The 24,052-nt window shown below is 36.2% G+C and overlaps 1 protein-coding gene across 10 annotated transcripts in view; it reads left to right on the top strand.

Moving 5' to 3' along the window:
- SLC39A10 (solute carrier family 39 member 10) overlaps positions 1 to 24,052 on the top strand; it is a 153,085-nt gene that overhangs the window by 116,263 nt on the left and 12,770 nt on the right. For all 10 annotated transcript variants that reach the window (NM_001374115.1, NM_001374116.1, XM_054548804.1 and 7 more), the window contains 5 exon segments: positions 5,621 to 5,790; positions 7,640 to 7,828; positions 12,502 to 12,622; positions 15,726 to 16,094; positions 17,339 to 17,419. In NM_001374115.1, coding sequence (NP_001361044.1) covers positions 5,621 to 5,790; positions 7,640 to 7,828; positions 12,502 to 12,622; positions 15,726 to 16,094; positions 17,339 to 17,419 — 930 coding nt within the window.

A 24,052-nucleotide genomic window follows, 5' to 3' on the forward strand; every position in this document is an offset into this window, starting at 1 on the left:
AAATATTCTTGCTGTCCCTCCCCCTCCACCCCACCCCTCCCCTTCATCTTACTTGACTTCTACAGTGTATATGGATGTTGGTCTGCTTGGTGGTACCCTCCAGGTCCCATAGGCTCTGTTCATTTTTAGTCAATATTTTTTCTTTCTGTTCTTCAGCGTCAGTAATTTCCATTGTCCTGTTTTCAAGTCCACTGATACTTCAGCCTGCTCAAATCTGCCTTTGAATCTCTCTAGTGAATTTTTCATTTCAGTTATTGTACTTTGCAGTTCCAGAGTTTCTTTTTGATTTATCTTTAGTTTTTCTACCCCTTTATTGATACATTTTGTTTATACATTATCTTCTTGGCTTTTTTTTTTTTTTTTTTAGCATCCTTCAGACAGTTGTTTTAAAGTCATTGTCTAGTAGGTCTGCCATTAGGTCTTTTTCAGGGACAGTTTCTGTGATTCTTTTTTTTTTTTTTTTAATGTGCCTCACTTTTTTGTTTCTTTGTATGCCTTCTGGTTTTTTGAAAACTGGACATTTGATTCTAATAATATGCTAACTCTGGAAGTCAGATTCTTCCCCTTTCCCAGGGTTTGCTATTTTCTTGTTAAATTGTGTTTGTTTGTTATTAATTTGGGTTGGGGAGGGTTATTGTTTTATGCTGTCTCTGTGGTATAAACATAAGATTTTCACAGGTTTTTTTTTTGTTTTTTGTTTTTTTGAGACAGGATCTCACTTTGTCACCCAGGCTGGAGTGCGGTGGCATGATCATGTCTCACTACAGCCTCGACCATCTGGGCTCAGGTGATCCTCCCGCCTCAACCTCCAGAGTAGCTGGAACTACAGGCATGTGCCACCATGCCCAGCTAGTTTTTGTATTTTTAGTAGAGATGGGTTTTTGTCATGTTGCCCAGGCTGGTCTCAAACTCCTGGGCTCAGGTGATTTCCCATTGCACCCTCCCAGAGTGTTAGGATTACAGGCATGAGCCACTGCACTTAGCCTATCTTCACAGGTCCTTTTTGAGCCTGTGCCTTTCCGTAGGCATGCATAATTACTTTTTAATTTTCTCTAAGTATGCAGTTATTTTTGAATTTTCCAATATTTATTGTCTGGCTCCCAAAAGGGAAAAAAGAGAAAAAAAGAAGGGAGGAAAAAGAGGTGCTGGCCTTTTAAATCCCCTGGAAGTCACTTTAGCCAGGAGAGAGATTTGGAAAAATGAGGAGAGGTACAGCATCATGGCCACCTGTCTCTGCCTGTACTTCTGTGATCAGAATCAGTGATCAGAGTACAGATCCTCAATATTTGGGGAGCAAAATACATTTTGTCTACTCTAGCTCCTGTAATTGTAGGGTCCTGTAGATTGATTCAGGACACCAGGCACAGCTTCCTTTCAAAGGACTAAGGATGGCAGATGGGTAGCTGCCACTAAACTAAGAACTGAAATTGATCAAAATTAACCACATTTTACCATCAAGCTTTCCCTTAGAAGTTGCAAGCCTTCAATAGACTACAGAGTTCCAAAGTAGTTAACATCAGACAGATTTTGTCAGTTCATTTACAGTTTAGGGGGCATACAGATTTCTGGTGCTTCCTACTCCACAGTCTTTCCAGAATCCTCCTCTTTTAACAATTTTTAAGTGTACAGTTCATTGGCATTAATTACAGAATTATACTATTAAGGCCATGTTTCATTTCCTTCTTCAATTCTTCAAAGAAATACTTCAGGATCCTGCTCCCACTTGTTTACAATTTCCATGGAAAGTTCTTCTCTTGTCTACAGCTGATCTGGGCACAGGAGTTTTGGCACCAGTTGAGTGGAAAGTTTGTTCAACTTTAATTTTTCTGTGAGAATTGTGTTAGCTCAACCAGCTGAGATGTCTATGGTGTTGAATATTGTTTGTGCTGTTAATCGTTGGTCCTTTTCAATTAGGGCACAAGTAAATTGATTTTTTTCATAATATGCATTTTCCATGAACTTTTTGAAGACCCTCTCCTATACTAATAAATTCCATGATCAGAAAAGTTGGGAAAATACTGCATATTGTATTCTTCTTTCAGAGATTCACATTGCTTATTAAACTGTTAGAGGCTCTGAAGGAACCTGTGTAATTCAGCATTACCAAAACTTACTTGATTATCAAATTTCTCCTCCCTCCCCTTTGAAATACCCCCTACCTCATAGAACTAATGAGCTCAGTTTGAGAAATGCTAGATTATTAAAGTTTTTTCTAGCAGTATAATATGACAGTAGCTAGTATGTGGCCAGTTCAAGTAGCTACTCACAAGCAAATAATTTAGAACGATTCTCTTTTTAAAGGGGCAGAATAATTGGCATCTTTGAAAATATTTTTATAATTTTCAACTCTGTCAATCAAGGTAATGTATATATGAAGGAGTAATTAACTATGTTATAATATTTCCAGTTGTGCCCTCTATGTTTTATATGCAAAAACAAAGTTATCAAAAGATATAGGATCAATTTTAGTCCTAGAATTTAGGTCTTTTTTTTTAGTCAGTTAAAAATCTTTTGAAGGTAGTCTTTAAAATATTTTATATAGCAAGCATGCTATACATATTTCCTCTAAAAGAAATAGAAAATATTTTTAAAGAGTTAAAATGTTCAAAGTAATACAGAGACTTTTTATTGATTTATTTTAAGTTTTCTTTTCATCAAAACACTATTCCACAAAAGAACTCTTTTTGTGAGACAGGATCTGACTCTGTCACCCAGGCTGGAGTGCAGTGGCATGATCTTGGCTCACTGCAATCTCAGCCTCCCAGGCTCAAGGCATCCTCTCACCTCAGCCTCCCAAGGAGCTTGGACTACAGGCACATGCCACCATGCCCGGCTAATTTTTATATTTTTTCCAGAGATGGGGTTTTGCCATGTTGCCCAGGCTGGTCTCAAACTCCTGACCTTAATCAGCCTGTCTGCCTCAACCTCCCAAAATACTTGGATTACAGGCATAAGCAAAGGACCCTGAGCCATTAAAATATTTTTACTGGATAATTTTGGTGACTAATTCTAGTGCCTTCTTGGCTAAAATAATTCTGATTAATAAAAATTTCTAATAACTATGAAGGGTTATCAGGTGTTTACTCGGTATGTCTTGTGTATTTGGGGTCTTGTCTGTAGTTTTGGCAGTCCCCCATTCACATGTAAATTAGTAAGTAAATACATTTTATTTTTTCTCCTAGAGTATCTTAGAGTATGAATTACTGGCTTTTCCAAGTAGTTTAGAGTGCACATTTTCAAGTTCTTAATTGAAGTTGCTTTTAGGCTGTTGCTTTTAGAAAAGTTGCTTCTATATGAGATTTTTGCCAAAATAATAAGGAGAAATATATTTGTAAAGGGAGACTTATATATTACTGTGTAAGATACACTTTATCTTCAGGTTAATGCTTTTGTTACCAACTCACTTTGTCCCATGTAGTTATTGTAAGTTCCCTGTCCTTTTTATCTCTATTTTTTTCTTCAATATGATTGGATCTAGAGAGCTGCAGTAGTTTTGACAAACCATTTTTGATTTAGCTGACCAATAACTTTATTGGCTCTAAGACCTCGTGTCTAAAATTTATAACTATGACTACTTCTGACTTATTTCATTAAGTTCTTCCACTGATTTTATTTTTCCTGTCTGTAAACAGGGGACAAACAAACTAGCCTGGTGATCATCATGAAGTTAGCCTGTAAACCTTATTTGAGCATATATTTTTTCTTTCCAGAGTAAGGTTTTTGACATCAGTTCCCCGTGGTTTGTCATCCCAACAGTAGTTAGTTAGAGCAATCACTGCCCCACCCCCACCCCTGTGTTTTTTTTTGTTTGTTTGTTTGTTTTGAGATAGGGTCTTACTTTGTCACCCAGGCTGGAGTGCAGTGGCACAATCTCAGCTCACTGCAACCTCCGCTGCCCAAGCTCAAGCGATCCTTCCACCTCAGCTTCCCAAGTAGCTGGGGCTACAGGCATGTGCCACCACGCTTGGCTAATTTTTGTATTTTTAGTCCGTATAGAGTTTCACTGTGTTGCCCAGGCTGGTCTCAAACTCCTGGACTCAAGCTATCCTCCTGCCTTGGCCTCCCAAAGTGCTGTTTACAAGTGTGAGCCACCACGCCGGGCCGCAATCCTCCTCATCCTTTCTTTCCACTAACCGGGATATATTATTTTTGTAATAAATATGATCCTGTTTCCTCAAGAATTGAGTTCCTGCTCCTTCCTTAATCCAAAATCCTTGCAAGGAGTGAAGCCATTGAATCCAAGTCTAGTGGGTAGATCCTCAGCCCTCTAATACTGGTTGTGTTTGAATCTTATTTTGCCTCTTAGGTTACCTATATTTATGTGATAGTAATTATCTTTTAAGATACAGGGGAAGCCACAGAGCTTCTATTAGTGATAGATGATCTATTGTTTTAATTCAGTGAGATAATTGAGCTAATGAGTATTGGCTATAGTGTTAACATTACTGGATATTGTGAATACAATGCCCATTGGATAAAACAGTTTTATTGATAAAGTTCAGCCTTTAGTGGGACAGTTAGTATCATCTCCCTATCTTTACTTTTCCTTGTTGAAAATTTTGAGTTATTTTGATGAAGAGATGTATTTTTTCAATATTATATCACAGACTTAATATAAAGTCTTTCAGCAGATTTATAGTCCTCAGATTTGATTTGAAAAATAGTATTTTAGATTAAAATCTTTATAAAATTATTGCTCTTCAGTGAGATTTTCTGTAGATAGATCTTAAAATAAGCAGAATTTTAAAAACTAATAACATTTCTATTTCATTTTAGGCCAGTAATAGAAATTGTAATGAAAATGTCCAGCCACCAAACCACTGGCATATGTTTCTGATGTCTTAACTGTTTGTGAATGACCTAGATAAAGACATGTATACAGAATTCCCCTTCCCCACCATACCTATTTTTCTTTAAGTCATATTGTGAAAACATTTCTCTTGTGTTCAGAGCCAGTTAAAATTATATAGTGACTTTTTTTTAAGTGGTAAATTGTTACAGAAACCAAAATTGGAGGAATGGGAGTTTGGAACCAGGTGTGGAGAAAAAAAATCAAGAAAAATAGGACTGAACTAACCTTTGTAACAATAAAGCTACCAGTAATAAGACTTTTTTGTTATCTCATCATATGAATATATTTCCATTTGGGGCTATGTTACATTTCTTAAACTCTGTATTAGAAAGATTTACAAATATTATAAGACATTAAATAGATACTTGGCTTTTTTAATGTTCTCAGGTGAGTTTTATAATTATATTCTTTAAATAAACAGCTTTATTATTGTGGCTCTGCCTTTAGACTTCGGGAAATTTTTATTTATAGTTTAGCTATTAAGTGAATCACAGCCTTCAGTCATTTTAAGTCACTGGTTCTAATCCCGTGGGCCATTGAAGGTACTATTTATAACTTGATCTGAGTGTCTTAATTCTTTTTAAAAATGTTTAAGTTAGTTATATGTCATATTTTTGTTTTTGTTTTTAAACAATGCCATAAAACTTTCATAATCTGGGTAAAATAGTCTACCTTCTACGATTCATTTATCTTATATTTTTATTCTTTTTGGTAGTCTGTTGGTTTAAATTGTTATACTAATGTTGACTCTTAATTTCTTTTCTACAGCCTGGATTTGTGGTATCATTTCTATCACTGTCATTAGCCTGCTTTCCTTGCTAGGCGTGATCTTGGTTCCTATCATTAACCAAGGATGCTTCAAATTCCTTCTTACATTCCTTGTTGCATTAGCTGTAGGAACAATGAGTGGAGACGCCCTTCTTCATCTACTGCCCCATGTAAGAAATGTTTTTAATGTTTTTAAAAATTTAAAATAAAAATATTTAAGCTGAAAGCGTCCTTCATTAGCAAGCTATAGCACAGTAATCTAGTATTTGTATTGTTTTATTTGCTTATAGGATGAAGTATTTTTTTCTCCATTTTCAGAGTTTTAATAGCAATATTTTTTAAATGTGAATGATTAGGTCAACTTTACTTTCAATAGTCTTTAAAAAAAACTCATTGGATTAAAATTTGCAATATCAGTAGCAGTGAGTGGTCTTTTTTATCTGTGTAGCATATCAGGTTAGCCTTTAGGAGAAATGCATAAGATATGTTGTAATGATCATGCCTGTAGGTGGTATGCCATCAGCATCTTTGAGCGGGAGTAGGCAGATACACTCAGTGCGCTGTTTTACACTTAGCTCTTTATACGTGGGGGCATTTATCTTTTCACCTGGCATACCGCTCCTTTTCTTCTCTTTGGGGACACTTCTAATTATATGATCACAAGCCCATATTCCTAGTACCATGCTTACCAACCTTTTTAAAAGTTGCTCTCGATAACCTATCAATAGTTAGGTAGATAGCTGTCTATCACCAGCTGAGAGTATTTAATTCACTGTTACTATTTTTACTTCAAATTATGAAAACAATGGGGATTTTTCTTTTCCAAATATAAAATTGAAGTATTGAGTATTTCCCTTCTAGAGAATTTGGGAGACAGGATTGTATTTGTGTGTTGTGTGTATCGCCTCTCTTCTTCACTCTTTGTTGAAAATTCCAGATTTAGTATCTACAGCAATGTATGGCATTGCTTTTTTTTTTTTATAAACAGGTTAATGAATCTTAAGGCTGTGAATGTGAAGTTTTTGTTTCACCGTTTCTACTAGCCATCAAAAATAGCAACAGTTTCCTTTAGAACTGGGCCTAGTAAGAGTTATTGAAGTGAGAACAGTATTTAAGTGCTGTTCAACTTGTTTTTGTATTAAGAAGGGTTAATTAACTAAACCTAGCTGTTACCTTTTTGAGTGGTCTGATATCCTTTGAGAGGTTTAGATATCTCTGTGGTTGACCACTAGTTAACAGGAAAAGAATACAAATAAATTTTAGAACGAAGAAAGATACTTAAGTGCAGTTATCTAACTTATGTTCTGTAAGATTACTATTGCGATACTTGTACATTTCATAATGTTGAAACATAACTTTTTCTATACATACATTTGATTGCTAAAGCTTTAAAATATAGAAAATTACATATTTAAGGATACCCTCTTGCTGACTTTCCACAGTATATGCAGAGATAGTGACCTTATTACCTCTGAAATAATTTATAAGAGAAGAAATTGATGAAATAATCTGAACAACAACTCCCCCTGACATAAGTTGACCTGTGTAACAAACCTGCACTTGTACCCCTGAACTTACAATAAAAGTTAAAAGAAAAAATATGTGATAATCAGTTTAAGAAAGAATTAGATTACAGGGAATCACAACTGATTGCTGGTGAATTAGTTTGTGTGTTTTCATTTTTACTAAATATTTGGTATGTAAGTAGATCATGTTCACTTCAATTTACAAAGAACCCATCACTCCCTATTATTACTTCTGGCTTGATTCTCTCACTGTAGTATGTATCTTATTCTTATAGGCATTTGAGTTGGTGTCTTTGAGTTACTGTAAAATGTAGTATTATTCTGGACAACTGAGTAAAGCAAATTAAATGGAAGACTAAGTGAGATAATATCTAGGGGAGCACTTTAAAACTTGAAAGGTATTTTTTCTGTGTCATTTAGGAGATTATAATTTCAAAATTTTAAATAGCATTTCAATTACTTGTTTAGAAGTTTTATTTGTTCTTATTAATAGTCTCAGGGTGGACATGATCATAGTCACCAACATGCACATGGGCATGGACATTCTCATGGACATGAATCTAACAAGTTTTTGGAAGAATATGATGCTGTATTGAAAGGCCTTGTTGCTCTAGGAGGCATTTACTTGCTATTTATCATTGAACACTGCATTAGAATGTTTAAGCACTACAAACAACAAAGAGTAAGTATTTTTCATTTATTTCATTTTATACCATAAAACTCAAAACAAAAATTATCCTTTTCTGGGTATATGCTTTCCTTAATTATGATGTTGGTGTGTATTAAGTCTCAGTTTTGTAATAGCTAATCTTTAAAGAGCTGACTTTGATTTTTTAAAATTAAATGTGTGGGTGTTGTTGTTGTTTGGTTTTTTTGAGACAGGGTCTCCCTCTGTAACCTAGGCTGGAATGCAGTGTTGTGATCATGGCTCACTGCAACCTTGACCTCCCGGGCTCAGGTGATCCTTTTGCTCCAGCCTCCCGAGTAGCTGGGACCATAGGCACATGCCACCATGCCCAGCTAACTTTTATGTATGTATGTATGTATGTATGTATGTATGTGTGTGTGTATGTATGTGTGTATGTATTTTGAGACAGATTCTCGCTGTGTTGCCCAGGCTAGAATGCGGTGACATGATCTCCACTCACAGCAACCTCCACCTCTTAGGTTCAAGCAATTCTTGTACCTCGGCCTCCTGAGTGGGTAGGACCACAGCTGTGCACCACCATGCCTGGCTAGTTTTTGTATTTTTAGTAGAGGCGGGGTTTTGCCATGTTGGCCAGGGTGGTCTTGAACTCCTGGCTTCAAGTGATCCACCTGCCTTAGCCTCCCAAAGTGCTGGGATTACAGACATGAGCCACCACGCCTGGTGCCCTCTAACTATTAAAAATTATTTGTAGAGACAGAGTTCTCAGTATGTTGCCCAGGCCGGTCTTGAACTCCTGGATTCAAGTGATCCTCTCACCTTAGTCTCTCAAAGACTTGGGATTACAGGCATGAGGCACCACACCTGACATGACTTTGATCTTTGCCATTTTTGTTACTACATTTATTTTGGCATTTATAATCAAGATACAGCAGTCTTAGTTTCAGTTATTTTGTGTTACATCATACCTAATTGACTTAAATAGGATGGCAAAATATATTTTCTAATTAAGTTTATTATAAAAATGTGACAGTATGTAAAGAGAAGCAAGTTTCATCAGTCTTCTTAGGTAATATTTTTAATCATGTGACTTTTATTGTAGTATTTTTTAATGAAAATGTTTTCACACAAAGAAAGTGTTTTCACACTACTTACTGGAGGTACGAAGCCAGATTAAGGGGGCTTTGTAGGAAGAAAATAAAATGAAATGATGGAAATGGTGACTCCTTTCAAGAATGATGCACCACTTCGGAGATGATGCTTGACGCTTGGTTGAACTGTTGCTTAAATACTCTGATTGTGATGCCGCTGTCTGTTTCACCTCACATTTATGAGAATACAAAAAATATCTAAGAAGAATTACCCTCCAAGAAAGTAAATTCAGGGCTGCTGCCATTCACTATGATTTATAGTCCTCCCTATTCGCTTCAGTTCACATCTGCCTTTTAAAGCTCTATCCTGAATACATCTCACTAACATGTTTGTGATACTAACAGTGATTATCTTCGGTATATTCTGTTTAAGTAAAGCTTTCCACAAAAAAAAGAGTTGGAAAATTCATTTTGTTAGTTAATTCCAGATACCTTTTTTGGGATGGTCAAGATCTTAAGGATGTGCAGTCTACTCTTAAGTTAATTCCAGATACCTTTTTTGGGATGGTCAAGATCTTAAGGATGTGCAGTCTACTCTTAAGATACAATTTTATGCTATTTTTGTTTCTGTTTTGTTTGCATATGTGTGTGTTTTGTATATATTCCTTTCATGATTTGGAACAGATCTGTGAACTGGGATTCATGGGAGTGATTCTGGTTTACATAAAACTTATTTGTGTGCCTACGACTCATTCCTCATGATTTCCAGTAGTTATCTAAATCATGAGAAAGAAATCTTACTTCTCATCTGTATTTTCATATCTTATTTCAAATTGTATATTTTAGTTATATTTAGTCAGGACATCATCACATTTGTTTGCCTCCAAAGGAGAGGTGATTAAGATAGTGAGCCTAGAAAAGAAGAATGATAAAAGGAACTGGGAAAGTTCAACTTAGAGAAAAGTAAAAGAGAGCTAACAGTATTTAGATTTTGAAGGGGCTTGTGGAAGGTGAAGTAATTAATTCTGATGGACAAGTAGAGAATGAAATATGGTGGGAGGGATGCCAACACCGAAGGGGCTGCAGGGAAACAAGAGTTGGCTAAGTAGATTACTGCAGAATAATTCAAAAGAGGTGGTGGGGCTTGAATGAAGGTCATGGCAGAAGAAATAGGGGAGGAAAAGATGATTAAGGGAATTATTTAGATGGGAGAATCAAGAAGACTTCTTAGTTGATTAGATGTAAGACATATAAGTATTTAAAAGTTCATCACTACAATAAATTAGATATTGCAAAGTTTGTAAAGAAGTTTTAGAATTGCCAATTGAGCATCTCTAATGTGACAATCTAAGATCTGAAATGCTTCAGTGAGCTTTCCCTTTGACCATCATGTCAGTACTCAAGTTTCAGATTTTGGAACATTTCAGATTTCAGATAAACAAGTTTTTTGTTTTTTATAATTTGATCTTTTTAATCTCATTTTGAACCTAATCTTACTGGTGCTTATACATTTATTTTTGCAAAGAAAACTGATACAAGAATGGACTCACCAAACCATGACAGCTTTTTTGTAAATTTGAAATTGTGGGAAGTAAAACACTGGAAGAACACCTTGGATGCAGGGAGTGTACTCTAAATATTAAATAGTAAGGAATTCTCAACTATATCAGAGAAGGGAATCTGGCCAGATAAGTCAGGGCATCTGCTTTATGGTAAATAGGACAGTAAGTAACCTAAGATGAAAAGGTTATGGCGTTCTTTTGAAGAAAGGGAATTAGTGATACTTGAGTAGAATAGACATTTGACAGTCTGTACAGAATAATCAACTGTTTAAGCTTTCAAACCACAAGTTAAATAATACACTAGATGTTGACTTGTTTCAGCAAGTTGGGGACCTTGAGGGTAATGATTTGCAAGCTTCTAAGAAAGTGGACAATCAGAACCAAAGCAATTAAACAAAATCTCAGCTGGTGTTTTCATTTTCTTTAATTTCTATATCCTTCTCATTGACTTTTGTACTATTGTTGGCTCCTTCTTCCTTTTTTTCCCCTTAACTCATGGTTGCTGTTTTTTTTCTTCTCTTTAGGACTTGTCCATATCATTATTTTCCTGTGAATGTCTTAACTTTTCCCAGTTTCTGTTGGCTTAGTGGCTTATATTAACCGTTACTTGTCTTATTCTCTGTGGTAAGATTCAAATGGGGAGTTCCGCTCTACTTGCCATTTGCTAGAGTCATTAACACTATTACATTAAAATTCAGCAGGCCACTGGATTAGGATGTGTAGGGCTGGAAAGTCCAAGAATACTTCACTCCCTGTCTGCATCTTAGTGCCTCTCCACATGGCTTCTCTTTCTAGGAGAGACCAGTCTTCTTCATAGGATAGTGGCTGGTTTTCCTGAGCAAAAGCAAAAGCTTCCAGATCTCTATAAAGCTAGTTTTGGAAGTGGCACAGCATCACTTCTTCTGCATTCTATTGATCAAAACAAGTCAAAAGGCTAGCCAGAATTTCAGGGCAGGGGGGTAGATTCCATGTCCTCATGGGTGGAGCAGAATGCTCATACAGGGAGGAAGGAAATTGATAATGGCCATCTTTGAGATTACCTTATGCTCTACTAGCCATGCAAGCTTACTTATGCAGCAGTTAGAAGACTTAAACATCTGAAATATAGTTAACAGCCTGTAAACAAAACCAACAACAAAAAAATGTCATGCCAGTCAGTAACCATCTCCCAGAGAAAACTTATTTTTCAACACTGTTCTAGAATAATTATTTGCTTTCTTAAATTAACATACATTAGAAGCAGAAATTTAAGTTGGAAGAGTTGTTAGTGGTAGTTACATTGATAAAAGAAGAAAGCAGTAAAAGCCAGACTGTGAAGACATACGATAAGAAAAATTTAAACCTAAACAATGAAGTACAATAATTAGTATTTGTAACTAATTAAGGACAGATTAAATTATGTTCTCCATCTAATTCCAAGGTAGTAAGAAAGGATGGTTGTCTTTACTATAAAACTACTAAGAGTCACTTACTGTGATATGTCCTTTCATACATCACCTCATTTAATCCTCATAAGAATGTTATTTTTGTTTTTACCCATGAGTATTCTTATATTCAATAAATTTAACAAACTTGCCTAAGTGTCAGATGGAAACTACAAACTTAAGATTCTCACTGAAATTTGACTCTCTTCTTTATGTCACATTCAGGGAAATATAGATTGCATTAAATATGAACGAAATTCAAACGAATAAGCTTTAGTTTTTTGGAACTTTGGAACTTTCTGTTACCTTACACTTTTGGATAAGAGATTTTACACATGTTATACACTTTTTGTTTGTTGCATCTAATAATTCAGTACTGTGTGCTCTGTTCTTAACTTCAAAGTAGATGAATGGAACCTCTTAGTTGAATGTTTAAAAAAACACAAATTTAGTTGGATTTTTCATCTCTGGATTGCTTTACTCCCAAAAAATTTTTTTCACACCCCTTTAAAATAATTTATATATAAGGTTAACACCATTTTTACCTGTAGGTGTTAATGAATCAATATTGTTGCTAATTGTGTCCTCACATTTTATACTAATATCAGATACTTTTTTTTTTCTTTTTTTAGGGAAAACAGAAATGGTTTATGAAACAGAACACAGAAGAATCAACTATTGGAAGAAAGCTTTCAGATCACAAGTTAAACAATACACCAGATTCTGACTGGCTTCAACTCAAGCCTCTTGCCGGTAGACAGCAATTCTGACTCAAGACAAACTTTTTTCTTTTTTTTTTTCCATTCAAATTTACATTTAATTTCTATTTACATTCATTCAATCTGAAATTAAATAATACAGTAAACTAAATACAAGATGAAAAGCAGAAAAGGTGTTACCCTCATAGCACTCCTAATAAGGCAGCTGAATAATTTATTTACTGATAGATGCAAAGCCAACTTGGGATAGGACAAACAATAGTTTAAAGAGCAAACACGTAGATGAACCTGTCTTTCAGTTGTTATTCTAGATAATCCACTGAGATAATACCTGTGCTATAATGATAAGAATTACACAAGAAAAAGTACTGTATTAATCAGCAACAGACCACAGGTTATGCGTGACAAAGACTTTTTTTTTTTTTTTTTTTTTTTTTTTTTGGGGAGACAGAGTCTCGCTGTTTTGCCCAGGCTGGAGTGCAGTAGCGCCATCTTGGCTTACTGCAAGCTCCGCCTCCCGGGTTCACGCCATTCTCCTGCTTCAGCCTCCCCAGTAGCTGGGACTACAGGCGCCCACCACCACGCCTGGCTAATTTTTTTCTTTGTATTTTTAGTAGAGACGGGGTTTCACCGTGTTAGCCAGGATGGTCTCCATCTCCTGACCTCGTGATCCGCCCACCTCGGCCTCCCAAGTGCTGGGATTACAGGAGTGAGCCACCACGCCCGGCCGACAAATACTTTTATGATAGTTTGTCTAGCTTGCTAGTGTCTCCTCCTATGAAAAAAGGTAGATGTTTGGACATTGATGTTTTTGATAAATTAACCATTTTCAAAATCTATTCTTCATAAATTCAGCATTTCTCATGGGAATAATCTTAGATCTAGCCCTTGTAAGCTAGGAGCCATATGATTAAATATTCAAAATAGGTCCTATATTAAATATATGATCCAAGGCTCAGAATCTTAATACTATATAAGATGCATCTTGTTTATAATCATTTATTACCTGTGGTAAAGAATGTTGAATTTATAGAGTATCATAGATGCATTCTCCACCCCTCCCCCTCAGATTATCTTCTGTCTCAAGAAATAGTATGGAAAAATCTCTCTTGAAGGATTCAAATTAGTTAAAACCATAAAGAGGGAAAAAACAACATAATTTTCCTAAAAATCTGGTTCAAGTTCAATATTTAATACTTTACATTATTAATCACTGCTGGTTTATAAATCCAAATTTATTCTGTAATGCTACAAACCTTTTTTTTTTGAGACGGAGTTTTGCTTTGTCACCCAGGCTGGAGCGCAGTGGCGAGATCTTGGCTCACTGTAAGCTCTACCTCTTGGGTTCATGCCATTCTCCTGCCTTAGCCTCCCGAGTAGCTGGGACTACAGGCGCGCGCCACCACGCCTGGCTAATTTTTTGTGTTTTTAGTAGATACGGGGTTTCACCGTGTTAGCCAGGATGGTCTCAACCTCCTGACCTCGTGATTCGCCTGCCTCGGCCTCCCAAGTGCTGGGATTACAGGCGTGAGCCACTGCGCCCGGCAATGCTACAAACCTTATAATCAAATTAGTAAGCTTAAGTGATTATATTTTAATTAAAAAACAGCATGTATAAAATAAAAATGTTTCCTATAATAGCTGATTTTAAAGAAAATAAGTGATGAAAAAAGCACTTAATCTCTTTTGTATACTTACCTGGTATAATCATAAAGAACTCTCTTAGAAACTCAAGACTAGTGGCTGGGTGCGGTGGCTCACGCCTGTCATCCCAGCACTTTGGGAGGCCAAGGTGGGTGGATCAAGAGGTCAGGAGTTCAAGACCAGCCCGACCAATATGGTGAAACCCCGTCTCTACTAAAAATACAAAAATTAGCCAGGTGTGGTGGCACGCACCTGTAGCCCCAGTTACTCAGATGGCTGAGGCAAGAGAATCGCTTGAACCTGGGAGGTGGAGGTTGCAGTGAGCCAAGATCGCGCCATTGCACTCCAGCCCGGGTGACAGAGTGAGACTCCATCTCAAAAAAAAAAAAAAAAAAGAAATTCAAGACTAGTAATATTGACATCATCTTTTAAACTAGGCTTGAATTTTTACAAATAAGTATAAATAAGCAATATTGTGTAGATGTGTGCTTTCTGTGACACTAATGTGACACTTGACATGTTTTCATAGTCATAGGAGGGATATCTATTTATGAAATACAAGTTCTCAATAAACTTTCCACAGCAAGGGAAATACATTTCACTAATAAACGTGAAGTCAGAAAAACTTATGTATTTGTGTGGCTGGTAGGCATGCAATAAATGCTTTTTATGCAGAAAAGTTGCAGTGTTTGCCACTATTGCTGGCAGTACTAATTATGGAAACAGTTTAACTGGGGTGGTTATACCAGCCAGTCACAGTGTGCATGTTACTAGTAAGTAGGACTGAGAAGGAATATTTTGGTGTATTAAGTTTCACTGGAATTTGGTCAGGCAGTCAACACTATAGTTAGTAAATACATTTGAAAACAAGTGTCATAGTATCACCAGCCATTTACTGTCTGAAATAATGCCTGTACATATCAGCATAGCTTTTTGGGTTCTGGCTTTTCAGACATCACAAATCGTCAGAGAACAAGAATCTGCACTTTAAGTACAATTCTGCTCTTTATCATTATTGTAGCTTCTAATTTACCAGCTACAGTTAATGAAGTTCTCAGTAGGCTGCTGCAATAAGGGAGGAGGGGGTCTAGAGGGAGTAATTTTTTTTTAAAAAGGCTTTGTATCCAAAGATGAACTCTTACTGAACTTTTATCTTCATGCTTTCCAGTTTTTCTCCTTACTTTGCCTGCTTTTGATTTCAGTTCCCTCCCATTGACCTCATCCAGAGCATCTTTTGAATCTACCCCCAAACGCAATTTCTTCTTTGTGTGTATATGTTTGTTTTGTTTTGCTTATTTTTTGTATTGAACTCCAGAAATCATTTTTCTATTAGAATGGCTTCTAAATAATTTTAGGGAAATATATTTATTTAAGAATTCTAAAAGACATTCACTTAAGAAATGTTCATTGCACTGCTATTCTGTCTAGGTTTAAATTAGCAAATATCCATGCATTTAATTGTTGATAAAGCATATCCTTTGCTATAAATACAGGAACTGATGACTCGGTTGTTTCTGAAGATCGACTTAATGAAACTGAGCTGACAGATTTAGAAGGCCAACAAGAATCCCCTCCTAAAAATTACCTTTGTATAGAAGAGGAGAAAATCATAGACCATTCTCACAGTGATGGATTACATACCATTCATGAGCACGATCTCCATGCTGCTGCACATAACCACCACGGCGAGAACAAAACTGTGCTGAGGAAGCATAATCACCAGTGGCACCACAAGCATTCTCATCATTCCCATGGCCCCTGTCATTCTGGATCCGACCTGAAAGAAACAGGAATAGCTAATATAGCCTGGATGGTGATCATGGGGGATGGCATCCACAACTTCAGTGATGGGCTCGCAATTGGTAAGTGGACTGGAAACCACTGTCTGTGCTAATCTTATGGACTATAATGTGTACGATTAAATTTGGCTGGAGCTTAACAAATATACGGTTATGTATCACTCTGGTCAGTTGATTTTTCCCAAAGGCTATAGTTTTGTGTTCAGTTGTTACATTTAGAGGTGTAAGGTTATAATTTAGTGGAGTTTTTTTGAACACATAAACAAATGTCTGTAGTATATTTCTTTAATAACTTGATTTCTCAAAGTACAGTTACCATATTGAAAAAACTGCTTAACATTATATTTTCAAATGCATTTACATATCCCTGAAAGAGAACAGTTTAATTTCAATCTTAGATTTAATAAATTTGCCATATCTTTGAAAGGCAAAAAAAAATTTACAACATTGAAAATCCATTGTACTAAATTCAAATATATTAGTATCTTGCTAAAATAAACTGATATTACCAGTTAAGGAGAACATTAAGTGTGATCAATACATAATTTTCTTTGAGATCCAGACTCTTTTAGCACCCAGAAGTAGGCTTTGGTTTCTTTCAGAAAGCGGAGACCATGTTTTTGAATTTACAATAGCTGTTTTTTTTTTTTTTTAAAAATAGAGACAGTCTAGATATGCTTCCCAGGCTGGTCTTGAACTCCAGGCCTCAAGCAGTCCTTCTGCCTCAGCCTCCCAAAGTGCTAGGATTACAGGCATGAGCCACCATGCTCAGCCTATAGTAGCTGTTAATACTAAAGAATAAATAATTCTGCTAGTAGACCTAGATGCATTTATAAATCTGACCTCAGTCCTCAACACTACCAGACAAGTAATACTTTGTGCCATTTATTTTCTAGGTCTAGGAAAGTTTTGATAAGGATGTTAGCCATTTAAATCCCTATAAAGATCAATGTGAGAGAGAAAGTACAATCTTAGACTTATAAGACTTAAAGATGACCATCAAACCACTATTTTGAAGTTCTGAAAATTGTTACTATTCCCAAGATATTGGTGAGTTGGAAGGCTACAAAAATAGAGAATTAAATTCAATATGGAATATTGCTTTTATTGAATAGCTATTTCTCTAGTTGTCACATACCTATTATACCCCACTATATGTTCAAAAACTATAGTGTGTAAGATAAGTGAGTCACTCATATGTTAAGAAATTAATTTAGATAGGCAAAAGAAACTGCATCTGTCATTAATGAAAATGTGAAGAGTTAAGATCAGCAAACCTCACTTGTTTTTTTTCTTATCTTCCTCAGGTGCAGCTTTCAGTGCTGGATTGACAGGAGGAATCAGTACTTCTATAGCCGTCTTCTGTCATGAACTGCCACATGAATTAGGTAATATAACCTTAAAAATTTTACCAGATTTCATCAAATCTAAGACTTCCTTAATTGTAATTGCATTCAAATTTCAGAGATGTTCAAACATAAAAAATGGCTGATGGCAACTATAGCGTCACTAATTGTAAGATATTTCATGATGTTAAAATACGAAAAAAAAATGCTCCTTAAGATTGATGAAATGTTCATTTCTGTGTGGATTCCTTTGCATTCAATAACATAGTTATGCTGTTATAATGAAGATTATAGATTATGACTGGTTCACTAAGTATAACTTTTGAAAAATATTTCTTAAATGCCACATTTTGCTGTTAATCTACTTTTATTTCATATACCATATAAACTATATTTTTAAACGAATCAGGGTAAAGTTTGCAATTACATAATTGAAAGTTGTCCTAGATGTACCTGAGGCAGTCTTTCTTCATAAATAATAGAAAGTTAATATTGATGTTCAAAAATGTTACCTGGATGGTTATTAAAGATAGGGTTGCGTTCTTAACTCAGTTACTAACCAGCACTGAGGTTTTAGAGTAATCATTTATTTCCAAAGCTCTTATATTATCTATGAAGTAAGAAGGTTGGATGATTTCTGTTTTCATTTTATATATTTTAATATTATAATCTTAATACCCAAAAATCTAGTATGTGTTTCTTCTGTGATTTTGGTCGAATGGAGCTGAATACTCAAAAAATAATCTTTAAAAACCTATATTTTTCTTTTTTCACTTAAAAAAATGTTTTCTTGTTTATTGATACACTTTCAACTATAGTAATCATATATATTATGTTAGACTTCATTCTTTTTTTTTCCGAATGCATTTCCCATTTGCCCTTAGAAATGAGCGCTAGAAATGAGCTGCACTTTTTTTTTCTAAAAGAGAAATGGGTTACTTCCTCCTCACTTTGATTCGCTTTCCTTATGTTTCTTACCTTATGTTACTTATTACTATGTTTTAAAACTCTCCACCCCGATTACGATGAGTTAATTTAATCTGTTGTTTCTGCCCAGTACTCAGAAATGTGCTTTCACCACATTTTACATATTTAGCACCTATTATTGGACACAGCACGTGGCCTTTAATTTCCTCCCGTCAGAGATAGTAGTGCATTGAACATTTCTAGACTTGATACCTGTCGACTCCTCTGAGATATATACTCAGAAACAGAATTGACAGGTCTAGGGTATGCATGCTAAAGCAGTATGATTTCCAAACAGCAATATCTGAAAGTTCTTGTTGCCACAACCCTCCCAGCACTTGGCATTAACTTTCCTTTTTTTTTTTTTTTCTTTGAGACAGAGTCTTCCTCTGCTGCCCAGGCTGGAGTGCAGTGGCATGATCTCGACTCACTTCAGCCCCCATCCCCTGGGTTCAAGCGATTCTCATGCCTCAGCCTCCCAAGTAGCTGGGACTACAGCTACTTTTTTTTTTTTTGAGACAGAGTTTTGCTCTTGTTGCCCAGGATGGAGTACAATGGTGTGATCTCGGCTCACCTCAACCTCCGCCTCCCAGGTTCAAGTGATTGTCCTGCCTCAGCCTCCCGAGTAGCTGGGATTACAAGCTTGTGCCACCACACCTGGCTGATTTTGTATTTTTAGTAGAGACAGGGTTTCTCCATGTTGGTCAGGCTGGTCTCGAACTCCCGACCTCAGGTGATCTGCCTGCCTCGGCCTCCCAAAGTCCTGGGATTACAGGCATGAGCCACTGTGCCTGGCCATAATTTTTGTATTTTTAGTAGAGACAGGGTTTCACCATGTTGGCCAGGCTGGTTTTGAACTCCTGACTTCAAGTGATCTGCCTGCCTCGACCTCCCAAAGTGCCTAGATTACAGGTGTGAGCCACTGCACCTGGCCTTAACTTTTTCTTTTTTACCAAGGTAATGGATGTAAACCATTTCTTTTTTATTTTAGTTGGTATTTATTGGTTTACCAATTTAGTTTCTCTCCACATGCAATACTGCTTTGGTTTTCTTCTTTTATAAATTAAAAAACAGTAGCTTAAGATATAAATACTCATTCACGCGGAAAATATCTGAGGGAAATGGAGATGGCATTAATTTGAAAGAAAAAATACTAATGTTACCTTTTGAATATGCAAGGGATTTCTTCATGTGTTTTCTAATTTAATTTTTCTGAAAACTCACCTGGCTGTGAAATGTCTGTCATTTGACTGTGTGTAATTGTCTTGATTTGTAGTATTTGCTCATTTTGAATAGAACTTATCATATAAATTTCTTGAAAAATCAGTAACTTCTTACATAAAGCAGTAAAAATATATTAGTGCATACTTGGTGCTAATTCCTTGGGGCTTGATTCTGTATGGTTTCATTTACCTTGCCAACTTCAGACACATAATCTTATCTCTTGTTCATGTCCATTATCCTTTATCCAGACCAAGTCATCACTGCCTTTGTGGTGTTTTTGCTTAGACAGTTTCCATAGTCTTTATATCTCTGGTTTTATTCTGTTGTAGTATATCATTGCCAGATATATCTGCTTAAATGTGATGTTCTTATGTAATTAAAGTCTTCCAGTAGCTTTCCTGACATATGAAATAGAGCTGGATTTTATTAGTCACATTTTTTTTTCCCCCGTAACAGGGTCTCCCTCTGTTGCCCAGGCTGGAGTGCAGTGGTTTGATCACGGCTCAGTGCAGCCTTGACCTCCTGGGCTCAAATGATCCTTCTACCTCGGCCTCCTGAGTAGCTGGGACTACAGGCATGCACCACCATGCCCAGCTAATTTTTGTATTTTTGATAGATGAGGTGTTGTCATGTTGCCCAAGCTGGTCTTGAACTCCTGGGCTCAAGTGATCCGCCTCCCTCAACCTCCTAAAGTGCTGGAATTACAGGTGTGAGCCACCACGCCCAGCTATGAGTCACACTTTCAATGACCTTCACTTCTTCTCTCTACCTACCTTTTTAGTGTTATCTGCAGTACATCCTGTTATATGTTCTTCATTTCAACTAAACGCAATTCACCAAATGTGTAGTGTGGGTGCCTGAATCTGTTTCCTTGTTTATACCATTCTTCTACATGCCTGGCCCAAATTCCTAGTTTATCATGTTAAGAATCTTCAACTTTATTACTTTTACCTCATGCCTTGGATTACTGTTTCCTCTAAATTTTATTGTTTGCTTTCTCGGGGTCCTTCACCCATTTTCTTGTTAGATGCCGTATTTCTTAAACTGTAGTTTTTTAATGCACAGATACTATGTCTTATACTCTTCTCTAACTATCACATACTGCTGTTGGTCTACCACATACTGCTGTTGGTCTATCACATACTGCTGTTAGCGTAACTCCACAAATCAAGGCTATCAGTTTTTATATGTGAGTAACATGTTGTCTCATATTTAATCTTTCACTTAAAAACTATTTTTAGTAATAGACTTGGATAATCACACATACACCTCCATAATATACTAGAAAAACTTCCAACTTTCCTTCCTGTTCATCTACCCACTACCCGATAAATGGAGTGTCAGGCTACTTCAAGTTTAAGTGTGGTTTTATTGAATTGCCATAACCTTGAAGGATTCACTCAGACACAGAATTGAAAACAAGTTGGAGATTAAGGATGGTTACCTTCTTACCACCCTTTTTCTGTCTGCAATTTCTCATTGAAGGAGTGATACACAGGTCTGATAACCACATGTAGAACAAATGCATTACATACATTAATAGCTAGGTAAGCCCTTGATACCCAATGCAGAGCTCTGGTAAAAAACTGAAGCAGAGAACTCTGCTTGGACCAGGAACCCCTCACTAGGGGTTCATTCAGACCTCAGATGTCTACCTGTTTTATCCCACAAATCAGAGGCTGAGATGTTGCTGCTGCTATGAGAAGATATGTCAAGCCAGAGTATAGTGAATTTTGCTAGAGGGAAAGGAGTGGGCTTTAAGAAAATGTGCATTTTTCCTAATGTTAAATTGACGTAAACTGTACCATACTCTAGCTGGATAGGCTACTAGGGAAGAAACAGTGTAAAGAAATGACCCAGCTTCCTCTTCTGGAGGTGACAGAAAGGGCTCTGGTCTTTTTATCTATCAACAAGTTAAGAAGTGGTCTAGGGACCATAAATAAAGGAAGTAAAAATATGATTGTGGAGCCTAGTTTTTGCCTTAAGGCACAGCAAAGGGCACTTTTGTACAATAGGACCAGGTCAGTGTCCCTGCTCTGATCAGATCATCTATTCTTACTCGGAGAGGAACAGGATGTGGAGAAAGGCATACAAACTTCTTCCTCAGAACTCCCAAGCACAGGGAAAATCATTCCTCTATAGGTTGAGTTAGAAGCATGGCAGATAGAGCCAGGGAGAAGTCCACTTCCCACTTTCTAGGTTAAGATGTTGACAAAGTAGTATAGTATGTCACATTTCAGGATAATTTATTTGATCTAAAACCTATTTTGCCCTGTTACATTTTTTATTATGAATTCTTAAAACAATTCTGAGATTTCCATACTGACCTCAGACCCTTGGAGAAAAAACATGTTTTCCAATTACATTGCAATACATGGAGACTGACCCTCCGTTGGTAATTCCAAGTTCTAGTGTTCCGTTTCTGAACAGATTGCTGTTTTTCCAGTGGTATATTCACTGAGACACAGAATTGAAAACAAGTTGTTTAGAGATTAATGATGGTTACCTCCTTACCACTTATCCCTTTTTCTCTCTGCAGTTTCTGCAGGTGTTTTTTGTAGTTGTGTTTAGGAATGTGATACGTAAAAACATATCCTTAGAACTATAGAATAACATATAGTTCAGGGAATTTGACTCTAAGAGACATGAAGAAATTGAAAGCATTTGAGGAAATAGCAAACTCACATCCCATTTTGTGTTTGCCCTCTGGTGTGGTAATGGGTTAAATTGCCTGAATTATTAAGTCACTACTCTCTTTTCTGTGTTTGCCAAACTTATGGTAGCTGAATTTAAGTTACAATACTACTTCGTCTTATCTCTTCACTTTTTTCCACCCTCCTTCAATAAGGAACTGTATAAGCATTTGAAGAATAATTTACATAAAAGCCTGTAGTAGGAGGAGGCCATCTATAGGCAATGTAATGTTGGGGACCATCCAGAGGGCAGGAGGAAGACAGCCGCTTCCAGGTTTGAACTCAGGACAGATCAACCACCTGGGTGTCGTCTGCACTCTCAGAACAGCCCCAGAGTCTTGGACTCCACCAGGGTTTCACAAACTCCTGCCGGAATTCTGAGACTCCCACAGAGAGGCTTTTAACTGTGGATGGATGCAGAATTATTCTTGTGGATGTTGGGATATGAGTGGGTCACCTTCCATTTTGACATCTTGGTCTATCACAATTTCCCGAACATTCTTCTTGATGTTGAGTAATGTGTTTCAACTTCAAGGAAATAACATTTTGATTAAAAAAAAAATACAGCCTTGGGGCAAGGGTTAGAAAACTTACCTAGTGGGTACTGGGTACTATTGTGTAGTATACCAGGGTGACCAGTCTACCCCCACACCTCAGCATCACATAATATACCTCTGTAACAATCCTGTACATGTACCCCATGCTTCTAAAATAAAAGTTGAAAAAGAAAAAATATGTAGCCATATTATTAAGACTCAATTAAGAGAGGTTATAGTGCTGTACATTTTTCCTTTCTCTCAAATTAAGGATTACATAGAAATTTTAAATAAGATTTTCATAGTGTGTTAAATTGTCCATAGGAAATTGAATATTCATTGTATACATTATGTAGAATTTTAACATGTATACAACCATTATTTAAGACAAGAATAAAGAACCTTAAAATATATACGTGTTTTAAAAAATCTCAGTAGTGGATGTTGACAGATGTTAACATCTATAGCATTGGATCTCATTAGTTTAACAGCTTTGGCAGGCACACCTCATTCATTGTGCTAATGATATCCCTTGTCAGCAGGAAGGAAAGAATATTGATTTATCAAAAGATGAATAGATTTGCATGTTTATTATAAATCCCTGCTGTGAGGATTCCTTTGACTTAGTTTTAAAATGTTTATACAGGTTCTCACTGAGAAGGGAAATGAGGAAAAAGAGAAAAACATGCAGATACCTTTGAGAATTTATAACCTGAGATAAGACTACAACCAAGATAGATTTTAAAATGAAATAATTCACTTGATACAAAGATAATTATACAAAAATCATTTGTATTGCTATATACTAGTAATCAACAGTTGAAAATAAAATTTTAAAAAGGATCTACTTATAATAGCATCAAAAACATGTAATATTTAGCTTAAATCTAACAATATGCATAGACCTACAAATCATCAATAAAAGAAACCAAAGGAGACTTAAATGAAGAACTATACCAGGTTCAGGGACCAAAAGACTATTGTTAAGATGTTAATTTTTTCCTATAGACACAGTGCATTCTCAGTAAAAAATCCAGCAGGCTTTTTTGCAGAGATGAACAGCTTTTTAAACATTTTATATGGAAAGGGGAAGGAACTTGAATAGCCAGTAGAATTTTGCAAAAGGGCAGCAAAGTTGATTTAAGATTTACTATAAAGCCACCATAATCAAAACAGTTGGAATTGGTGAAAGAGTAGACACATAAAGCAATGAAACAAAGCAAAGATTCCTCATATATATGGCAATTAATCTTCAA

This window comes from Pongo abelii, chromosome 11, assembly GCF_028885655.2.
Source record: "Pongo abelii isolate AG06213 chromosome 11, NHGRI_mPonAbe1-v2.0_pri, whole genome shotgun sequence".
Lineage (NCBI taxonomy): Eukaryota > Metazoa > Chordata > Mammalia > Primates > Hominidae > Pongo > Pongo abelii.